Source organism: Lutra lutra, chromosome 1 (genome assembly GCF_902655055.1).
Source record: "Lutra lutra chromosome 1, mLutLut1.2, whole genome shotgun sequence".
Taxonomy (NCBI): domain Eukaryota; kingdom Metazoa; phylum Chordata; class Mammalia; order Carnivora; family Mustelidae; genus Lutra; species Lutra lutra.
The window spans coordinates 66522544-66533802 of record NC_062278.1 but is presented as its reverse complement, the minus strand read 5'-3'; the positions used below and the strand labels follow the sequence as shown (position 1 = coordinate 66533802).

Below are 11259 nucleotides of genomic sequence, written 5' to 3'. Positions count from 1 at the left end.
GAAAAAAAGCTGTGGATGCCCCATCTTGGTTTTTTACTGTCGTTTGAGGCCCATAGACGTGTTCGTTTCAGTATCCTTAATCCTCAGCGGTTTAGAAACACACAAATTGGACTGACACCCTCCTCCCACCCCACTCCCTCTCTTCTTTATCTTTCTGTCCCTTTCTCCTGCTCTTCCTGTGTGCAGCCCTTTTGTATAACCAGGTCCAGGCCCGTGGCGGGTGCGTCTGCATCTCATTTCCTGGGCCACATCACGCTTTTATCCTCCTCATCCTCTTCTGCCTGCTCCTTTCCTGGTCATCGATGCCAGCTGCAGCAGGCCTGGCCTCCAGAGGCCACACCTGGTTGGGTATAGGATAGGAAGGGGCGGAGGCCAGGGCTCGGAAGCCTTTGATTTTGGGGGAAGATGGGGCCATGGCGCTGACTGGGGCTGTGGCAGTGATTTGGGAGAGAAGCTGCCAGTACTGCTGAGCTTCCTGGAGTGGGGGGCAGGGACATGGGAGGATCATCTCAGGAAGGTAATAGGAGGTGGGTACTGGAATACAGAAATATTCAGAGGTGGATACTCAGATACAGAACTAATATTGTGTTTGCATGGGTGAACAGACACATAAATAACGTAGATGTGGACGTTCTTCAGCAAGCACTGTGGCTCTGTGCCCCAGGCTCTCCCGATCCATCATTACAATATGACACTTTAATTGTTCAACTTGAACATGAATGAGTGCCAACCGATGAGTGTAAGTGATGTCCTTCCCGAACAAGGCCAGGGAAGGGAAGGAGGGCTGGGGCTCCCAAGAAAGGCAGCGGTCGCCTCCCAAGTGGGGAAGGAGAATTTGAAAGGAAAATACATTTTATAGACCAGGACAGGTTTACCTAGGGCTGTCCTGGTTTACCTTTAACTCAGAAAGGACAAGTAAAAGCTGTTTTTGTTTTTTTTTTTCAATTAGCAAAGAAATAATGTTGGTTTTCCATCATTTTCCCCCATGTTCTTTTCTCTCTTTTCTGCAGAATCTTGAGCATTCTGCCCCAAATTCTCTTAATTACAATCATATACCAACTGAACTGTTGTGATTGCCAACAGCCCATGCCAGGGATCCCCAGTTCGGAGCGGTGGGTCCCTCGTCATTGTTGACAGGGTAAAGGAAGAGAATATACTGTGTGAAAGGAATTGGAGGATCCGTATTTGAGAATTCAGTTTCTTAGTAAATGGAAACAAAATACAGCTCCTATCATGTGGAAATTCTCTGCGTGTTTTCAGCTACTAACAGGCATCTGTGTATTTTGGGAAATATTTTAGAAACCACTGCTCCATGCCAATTACTGTTTTCAGGTTATTCTTTTTTAAGAGTTCATTTTTTTTATTAGACAGCATGAGAGAGAGCAAGAGAGAGTGCATTAGTGGGAGGAGGGACAGAGGGAGAGGGAGAAGCAGACTCCACGTTGAGCAGGAAGCCTGATGCAGGACTCAATCCCAGGACCCTGAGACCATGACCTGAGTGGAAGGCAGATGTTTAACTGACTGAGCCACCCAGGCGCCCCCAGGTTATTCTTTCAATCAAGATGCTTCATCATGGGGACACCTGGGTGGCTCAGTGGTTAAGCGTCTGCCTTCCGCTCAGGTCATGATCCCAGGGTCCTGGGATCAAGCCCCGCATTGGGCTCCCTGCTCGGTGGGAAGCCTGCTTCTCCCTCTCCCACTCCCCCCGCTTGTGTTCCCTCTCTCGCTGAGTCTCTCTCTGTCAAAAAAAAAAAAAGATTCCTCATCATGCAACTTTCCATGGTGGAAGAGAATTTTTTAAGACCTTTGCTTATTGCTGTCGTCCTCCTGCTTCACTTCACAGCCAGGCAGAGGAGTTTGGCCTCAAAGGAAGGAAGTTTCCCCAGTTCCTGCCCTGTGTGTTTTCACTGTCAACTGCTATAAAGAGGCCAGACTTTTTGAGCTTTGTAGACAGGCCTCCGGTAATTGCTAACGATTGTATGAGCCTGGTCTATTTGGACATCACGAATACATTAACAGCATGCTACTTTACATGTTTTTATTTTTTCTCACCCTGCTACTTAGCATTTGGGTTTCAGTTGGGTCATTTGGGGAGGGCCTAAGCAAATAGGGTGTTCTCTACATTGGACATTGTCAGAAAGCAGGGACAATTCTGAGTGTGAATAAATTTTATTCATTGGGACTAGCAGGAAAATAAAACTGTAATTGGTAAACTCATAGCAGTCACTTATTTTAGCCAAAGGAGGGTAGGTTTGGTATTTTTCAGGTGGCACGGTGACCTTGTACTTGTGCTTGGACAGAATTAGGAGGTGGGCTCATTTTGCCTCATTTTGTGTGACCTTATCTGAGGTCGGTATTCTGTGAGATTATTTGCATCCCGTAGGATTGTTTACATCTAATGGCCTAGGTGTGAGGGCAGCCTAATTTCTGAATGTCAGGAGCTGCTCTCATTTTCTTTTTTAGCAGGAACTCCAGGTACAGGCCACAAGAAAAAGAAAAGGTATGATGGCACCCTTTCTCTTTAACCCCAGGATTTGGCTGTTTGTCTCTGAAGTTAAGTCTGTGTGTTGTGTGTGTGTGTGTTGGGAGTTGACTGGGCACTGTGGGAAGGGTTGCTTGGAGGAGGATCTGGGAACTATGCATTTCTCAGCAATGCTGCCTGTTCCCAAGATGTTTGTATATCTCTTTACATGGGGCCACTCAAGCCTTCTGAAAATGTCACACAAACTCCCTAGCTTGCAACTAGTTTTGTAGCTTGCAACTAGCCTTCAGCTGGGTTTCTTTTTTCATTCAGCCTCACTCAGAGAAGGTGATAAGGATCTGGGTGTGGTGAAGCAGAAAAGACAAAGGAAAGGAAATATTAGATACAGAAGGAGAAACACTTGTTCAATCAATAGAGATAAGAAAGCAGCTGAGTTTCCAGTTCCTCGGCCCTATTGGGCTTGTCAGGGATGGGTGGGGGTAGGGTGGGGTGGAGGTGAGAGGCGATTGGATTTTCAAACTCACGTGACCATTATCTGTTTAGCCAGGAAGTACCTATCTACTCTTCAGAATCTGAGCCTCTCTGTGTATCCAGCTCAGGTAGAAAATAAGTTGTAGGGCTTACAAACTTGAACAGTAGGCTCACTCTTTCTTTCTCTCTCTCTTTCCCTCCTTCCTTCCTTCCCTCCCTCTCCTTCCCTTTCTTCCTTCTTCCTTTTCTTTCATTCTCGGTTTATATATTTATTTTTAAGTGTGGGAGGGAGAGGAAGAGAGAGAATCCTGAACAGACTCTCCCTCCCCCTCTAAACCCAGAGGGGGCTCAATCCCAAGACCCTGCGATCACTGCGGAGCAAAACCAAGAGCCAGCCACCTAACTGAGCCACCCAGGTGCCCCTGAGCAGTAGGCTTTCTGACATTCCCGGTACACAGCCCGCCAGGAGCCTGAGTGGCAACCTGGAAGGAATGAGCCAACCAAGAGACCATGATGACCCCTCTGGCATTGCAACCCAGTAACACCTACCCCAGAGTTAGCCTGACTCATTTTGGGTGTTAGGCAGTAATCATTCTTTGTGCGCCTGACAAGCAGGCCCATGGTCTGTTGGAGAAGTGGCATTTTCTCAAGATGGTTTTGTCTTCGTGGGTCTTGAACCCAACAACCTGCCAGCTCCCTGCTCGCCTTCCACTCCCTGGTCTAGCGGGGCTGGAGGTGGCATTGTTGAGGCTGGTCCTGGGCCTCACCCTGAATGGTGGTTCGAGTCTCACTGTGAGTCCCACTTCCAGAAGGGGAAAACTGGGCTGCCATAGCAGGTGGAATGGGGTGGAAGCAGGAACTAGGCAGAGTGGAAATTGCTCTGCAGTTAAACTGGAGACCCTGGAGCAGAAAGCGCAGGGGCCTGAATGGCCAATTCTCTGCAGAGTGGTCTTCGGGCCTGGGTTTGTCTCAGCTGGAAGATACATCCTCCCACGTGTTGGGGGCCTGCACATAGTGGGTACCTGCATGCAGAGACTTACTTGATTTTGGGGCGGATCAAAAACCTGTCCACATTTACAGTGGAATTTGCACCTTCTCTGAAGATAAGGCTGAGGCTCCACTAGGAATCTAGCTGGAGAGGGGGACAAGGGGCACTGACTAAAGGCCTGTGTTCTTTCTAGATACTTCTTGGTAGAGAAGGCAGGAGGTAAGATTTAGAGAGCAGCAGGAGGGCCATCTTGCCCCATGAGAGCTCTTCCTGCTCCTACCGCAGCCTTGGATTCCAGCAACCAGAGATCAATTTTCAGTTATCAATGAAAAATCTACAGAGAAGATGAAGAGAGAGGGAACTAGTTGTCACTCACCCCTTAGTATGAATTAGTCCGTACAAAGCCTTTCCCTTAACCTAGCCGAGATCAAATCACAAGGAGAATGGAATTTTGTGGGTAGATAGAGTTTTGGGAGCATGCACGAAGCCCTAGAGGGGAAGTCAGAAGTGGGTTTGGGGCAGACTTTGCTCAGGCAGCAGACAGCAGGAGGCACTAGAAAATCTGGTTATCAGTGGAAGAAAAAGACATCAGAACGCATGGGAGGCATTTAAAAGCTTGGCCCAGTGTAAGCTCCCTCCCTCTCCTTCTCTCTTCTAAAACACCATGGAGAAAACCTTCTCAGCTAAGTGCAGGTGTCATTTATTTATCCTGACAGCAGAAGCACTTCCCTGGAGAGACAAGGTGAGGGGCAAGGTTGGATGAGTGTCAGGACAGGAACCTTTGGCACCCTGTCCTGGGAATTAAGATCAGGCTGCTGTCCCAGCTTTTCCCCAGGTGCATGGCAGAGGTGTGTCCGCACCCCACTTCACCCTTGTCCCTCCCTACCCCGGGGCTCAGCCTCTCTCACCAGGATGTGGGATAGGGGCACTCCTTGTGACAGTTGGCTGTGAGTAGGACCCTGAAGAAAACCTATACTTCCTTCATAGGATACATCATTCACAGCTGCAAGTTCGAGTCACTTCCCTTGCAGGAGGAAAAGGATTGAGGAGCTGGAGCTCCATCACCACTACTGGGCTAAGTGAAGCAGGAGTGAAAAGTAAAAGTCAATTTAGAATTTCCAACCATCAAAACCGTACAGCAAAGTTACAGGGCATCCAGCAGGAAACCTCACCCAATGGCATTTTCTATCGCCTAAACATTAATTCCCATTAACCTAAAAGACTCTTCCATTGGAACACTCGTTTTGCTATGCGACCAATTATGCCAACTGGTGAAAACAAAAGAAAATGAACATATTTAAAAGCCTTCTTTATTTATAAGACTAGACAAATATTGAATTGTAAGAATTTCTTTCAGGACCACAAACGGAAACATAGTTCAGAAGAGAAATATTTTGACAGTAAAAGGAATTAATGGGAGAAGGGAGCTTAAAACACACGGGTCACCCTGCCGTGTCTGAGAGGAAGTTTCAACCACTGTTAACTCAAGGTTGGGCGTTGTCCTGAAGAACAAAATGGTTCTAAGACGGCAGTAAGGGAATCACTTGAATCTGTGTAGATGGAAGCCACCATAGAACAAAGGCCAAAGATCTCTCTCAACAACTTTTTCCTTAATTCTCTCACCTGGGCAAGACTGAGAAGAATGAAAGCCTTCGCAAGTCTCTTTCAGAAAGCAGGGAGAAATGCATGCAACCTTGCTGTGCAAATACAGACTTGGCTTGCTGAGATAACACAGGTTCTTGTGGAAGTCTTTTTGCCCTCAAATTAAAAATAGGCAAGGATGGAAGAAGTAGTTATTGACTTTCCAAAGTCTCCCTTTCCTACTGGCTATAAAAATGTTGCAGTACCCTAGACCAGACTGAAAACCCTAGTGAGAATTTTGAGAGGCTGCAAGCCCAGGGGTACACCTCTACCTCCGCAGTTCGAGTAAGAGGCACAGGGCCCCCACGGGGCGCAGACGTGGGCTCTACCAGGAGAGCTCGCTTGCAGCACCGGGCCCAGAGTCACTGGAGGAAGGTGGTGTGGTGGTGACACTTTGTTCTTAATATTCAATTCTGCTCCAGTAGAACATGGTACCCAGGAGAACCCAAAACTAGAATACAAAGGGAAAAAAAAAAAAAAGGAATTGTTTTAGAAATGACTCATACTTGGGGGGGGGGGGAAGGATGTTAGGTTCACTCAGGCCTAGATGATCCTGAATTTTTAAGAGTAATCTCGCCTTAAGAAACCTCAAGGGGCAGAGGTAACTATCCTGCTGCTCAGAGATAGCTTCTCTGTTCCCCACTTCCCTGCACCAAGGTGCCCTAGACTTCCTGTCTGCTGGGGCTGCTCCCCTCATGTCTGTGCTGAACTAGCCCCTCGGCAAATTCTTTCTTCTTGGACTTCGGGTGGATTCCTATTTCTTGTATGTACCATTTGAAGGTACAATTTGCTTGCTTTCTAGTACTGAACCTCTTCTCCCAAGAACCCCCTATTTTCCCAAAAATGCTTGTGACCTGGAATGGCTGTCCCTGAAGAAACACAGAACTCAAGGTTTCTGCCTCAGGTGAGGAAGGTTAGAATATCTGGGTTCTGTTGCAGCTCTGACACTCCCTCCCTGCATCTGAAAAGTAACGATAATATTCTTCACCTGCCCCAGAGTTAAAGGACGGAATGAGGAAGAAATACTATTATCACGAATGCTTGATGTTTATTGACAACTTACTGTACATCAGGCACTGTTCTGAAGGCTACACATACAACTCCCTTGAATGCTTCCAGAATCCTACAAAGAGACCAAGGCACAGAGAGGGTAAGGAGACTGGCTCCCTACCTAGCTACTGTTGGGGGGATTTAGTGCTGAAAGTATCAGACATGATGCCTTGTCCATAGAGGTCTTCAATACATTTAGTTCCTTTTGCTTCCCTCTTTTGAATTTCAGGGGGACTTAATAGATTCAGAGTGCACTCGATGCTTGTGGAAATGTCAAGAGTTTTAGCTGGTCTGGAGTGCTAAGATCCTTTAGAACCTTTAAACAGTATCCCACAGTTCCTGCTAGCATGGCAGGAAGAGAAACTTCACAGAAGTTGTTACCGTTCAAGTCATAGAAACGTGTTACCATTTTCCATGCACTCAACAAACTCTCAAGCGCCTGCTTGTGCTCAGCTTGGCCCTGGGGATACAGAGGGCAGCTGGATCCCTGGTTTTTAGCAGACAAGTATCAGAGTGATGGAGACATGGCCGCGTGTGTGCGGAGTGGGGCGCTGTGGGACTTCCTGAGGGTGGGTGAGGGACCACAGAAGACCTCTTAAAGGAACTCACTTTTCCTTCCTGCCTCACTCAGCTTCTCACGCCAAACCCAGCATTTCCTAAACTGTGGTGCACAAACACCCAAGGGACCCTTGTGGGTGCGCCTGATGTCAGGGCCATTTGCATAATAGTGTTAAGACTTTATTTGCCCTTTTCACTGTTTTCCACATTTGCACTGACGGTGCAAAAGCAGGGGCAGGTAAAACTGCTGGCGTCTTAGGATTCGAAGTAGAGGCACTAAACTGTGTCAGTGGTCAGTGTATTCTTCACAGCTACGTACTTGCAGTGAAAAAAAAGGCAGTTTAAGTGATCTAGAAGTTTAGAATTTTGAGATTGTTTTTGATGAAGCAATAAGAAATACTAATTTTATTAAATGTTTACCTTTGAATATTCATCTTTTTTTTTTTTGAAAGATTTATTTATTGGGGTGCCTGGGTGGCTCAGTCAGTAAAGCGTCTACCTTTGGCTCAGGTCATGATCCTGGAGTCCTGGGATCGAGCCCCATGTCAGGCTCCCTGTTCAGAAGGGAGTCCGCTTCTCCCTCTGCCCCTCTCCCACCTTGTTCTCTTTTGTTCTTCTCTCAAATAAATAAATAAAATCTTCTTTTAATTTATTTGAGAGATGGTGCATGTGTGCTCCTGCGCTGGAGTAGAGCGGCGGGGAGGGGAGAGTGGAAGAAGACTGGGGGAGCCCACCATGGGGGGCTCGATCTCAAGACTCTGAGATCACATGTCCTGAGTGGAAATTAAGAGTTGGGCACTTAATGAACTAAGCCACCCAGGCGCCTCTGAATATATATCTTTTTAATATTCTTGCAATGGAAAGTATGCATAAAGCAGTTTTGTTGCATAGTGAAATCTAATGGTTGTCTTAAGGAAAAGCACTTGTGTGATTGCTTGACTGTATACTGAACTAGCCTTTTTTTAAAAAATATTTTATTTATTTATTAGAAAGAGAGCTCCAAGCTGGGAAGGGGGAAGAGGAGGGGCAGAGGGAGAGGGAGAAGCAGACACCCTGCTGAGTAGGGAGTCCATTGACATGGGGCTCCATACCAGGATCTTGGGATCATGACCTGAGCTGAAGGCAGACGCTTAATGAGTGAGCCACCCAGAGGCCCCTGAGCTAGCCATTTTTTTCATGAAACGTGATTTTTACTTGAAAAAATGATTAATAAACAAGCTACAGTTATTCATATTGAATGTTTGGCATTCTGAATGAATGTTTGGCAAATTTATGAAGTGAGTCTGTCTCTTCGAGGAAAACAACTGACAGTATTTCTTAACAGTGATAAATTTGGGTGCTCAAGCAAAAATCAGGCAACTTGTTTCTATCATGATGGGTTGATAGCATCCTCATGATAAAGGTCCTTTCCGATGTGGCAACAGATTTCCTGGTATCTCATAAAGAATTCAGCCAATATTTGGAAGATCAGCATAACACAGTGAACCAATATTTTCCCAAATGACCATTGCATGATGTTATGGAATCATGAATGGGTGAATGATTTATGTAAATTGTAAGACAAACTGATGTAAATGTATTTTAATATAATAGAGTCTGAAAAGTTTGTTGACATAGTTTTAGATTCCACATCACAACTAACGCTTAAGAACCTGCTAGTTGTCAAGTTTTGTGTAGTACCAAAGAAGATTATTCACAATTACTTTTAGATAAGGTTATCAAAGCATTCTTTTTTTTTTTTTTTCAGCTACCTATCAGCATGAGGGTGGATTTTCTTCAAATCCTTCAGCCTAAGCAATTAACTATAACAGATTAAGTAAAGAAGCAAATAAAAGGACCGGGCTGTCTTCTGTTAAAACCAGACACTGAAGATACTTTTTAAAAATGTAAAACAGTGCTACTTTTCTGTTTTTTGTTTTGGAAAATAGTCACTTTTCCCATAAAAATACATTGTTAATGTTAACATGTAATTAGTTTATTATTGTTATTTTAAATGAATTAATAAGTTTTTTTTAAATTCTGGGTTAATTTCCATTAGGGTAAATATAAATAGATATAGCCCCCATAAATAAAAGCTTATGAGAGTCCTCAGTAATTTTTGAGAGTGTAAAGGGGTTCTGAAATCAAAAGTTTAGACCTGCTTCCCAAATGTAACAGCTCTTAATCCTGACAGCAAATTAGAGTTATATGGAAAGAAAAGGTTTTTTAAATGCTTGGGTCCTGCCCCTGGATCCAATGAATCAGAATCTCAGAGACCGGGGCCCAGGTATATTTTCTTTTCTAGAAGCTTCCCCAGGATGTGGTATTTCGGTATAATAAATTAATGAATTAATGAGATCCAGAGAGTTGGAGGCAATCAAGTGCTCCCCCATTAGCTAGTAGATCTGGCTAGTAGGGCATATCCCTTCCCATGGAGGGGATATAAATGCCCCACCTGCCCACAGAATCCATAGTCCTTGCCTGGTGCCAGCAGCTTCCTGCCTCGTCCTCAGGTCTGAGGTTTTGTTTCCAGACTGTCTAGCGTGGTTGGGTTAACCAGGGCCTTCTCAAGTTCTCTCCTTATCAAGTGCAGGGAAATACTCACAGTCCAGCAGAGAATGGCAAATCCAAACCAGGCAACCCCCCAGGCGTGTCGGTTCATGGGTCCAGAGATGAGTTCATAGCACCCCTGGAGGAGCACGGGGTTCCACATGGGTGAGAGAAGAACCAGAGAAGAATATGTAAGGGATGGGCGGGAAGGCAGATTTCTACTTGGATCAAGACTATCCCAAAGTCTAGTTTAACATACCCAGGCTATTTCCACATCCCCATGGACAGCGGGTATCAACAGGGCTTTGCTGAGGGAACAGAAATAGTCCTGTTCAACAACTACTCTAGATCACATTATTTTGTGTCTTTATCACTCAGTCTAACAAAGGTGCTGCTATTTTAGGCTGATGTTTTTTCATATTGAATACGTGGGCAACGTGTTCTCTTTTTTAAAAAATTGTAGCATAAAGTACAATATAAAGTATTTGTAATAAAATTTGAGTACTTATTCTCTCCCTACAGAATTTTTCGGTGATTTTTTATTTTTTTGAGGGCAGAGGTACCTTTGATTTGTTTGTTCTTAAATGAAAGTGCTTCTGATCTATAAATATCAAAGGTTTTTTTTTTTTTTAACCATTAAAGGAAACCCTGTTTGATGCTTTCTAAATTCTCATTTGCTATCATATTTCAGCATATCTTTATTGGATTCTAGTGAGACTTTGAGAAGCCAAGGTATGTGTGCCAACGATTCATTTTGTATTAATCAAATCATTCATTCATGCATGCCATAATCCAGTGAGTTTTTATACGTGGCAGGCTCTGTTCCAGTCACCATGCAAAGTGCTGGAGTAAAACACACGCATGAGGTTAGAGCTGCCCTCTGAGTGACCTGTGCTAAAGCTCTGGGAGAAGTCTAGTGAATGCAGCAGCCAGGGGGTTCCATGGGCCACTGAGGTCCAGAGGGAAATGTCCTCAAAAGGCTGACCTTCAAGTTTAGCCCCTACCCCGAGGCTATAGATGACCACGTGAGGTTCCATCTTTCTGACCCTGTTCCAGGCCCTTGTTAACCCACTTATGCCCCCTGACTTTGCTAAGCCTTTATTTCTCTCCCATTTACTCTTCTCTATCTATGTTACAGGCATCTCCATTCACCTACTCATTCAAGTAAAAAAATCTGGAATTATCTTTAACTGTTCTTCTCTTATCCAACATCAAATACTTAAGCAAAACCTTTTGGGTCTACTTTAAAAATACATCTCAAATCCAAACACTCATTACTTCTGGCCCCCACCTTGGTCCACTATGGTCTCTCTCCAGAATTACTACAACAGCCTCTTCACTGATCTCTCTGGGGCTTGAGTCCACTGTTGGCACCCTACTTATCTTTATACAGTGTCAGAGGGATGCTTGTAAAACATTAATCAGATCACTTCAAACCCCTGCTCAAAAAAATGGCTCTCTACCACCCTTAAAATGAAATTCTGAGTCCTCACAATGGCCTACCAGGCCTGTCTGACGTGGCTCTGCCCCTCTCTATGAG

The 11259-nt window shown here is 45.0% G+C and overlaps 1 protein-coding gene across 1 annotated transcript in view; it reads right to left on the bottom strand.

Annotated features, from left to right (window-relative positions):
- Positions 1–5233: 5233 nt before the first annotated feature.
- The window catches only part of UPK1B (uroplakin 1B), a 28487-nt gene continuing 22461 nt past the window's right edge, over positions 5234–11259 (bottom strand). Inside the window, exons 7-8 of the mRNA XM_047725676.1 lie at positions 9775–9858; positions 5234–6033 (exon numbers count right to left, since the gene is read on the bottom strand). Coding sequence (XP_047581632.1) covers positions 5983–6033; positions 9775–9858 — 135 coding nt within the window. The 3' untranslated portion in view covers positions 5234–5982. The remainder of the gene's footprint in view (positions 6034–9774; positions 9859–11259) is intronic.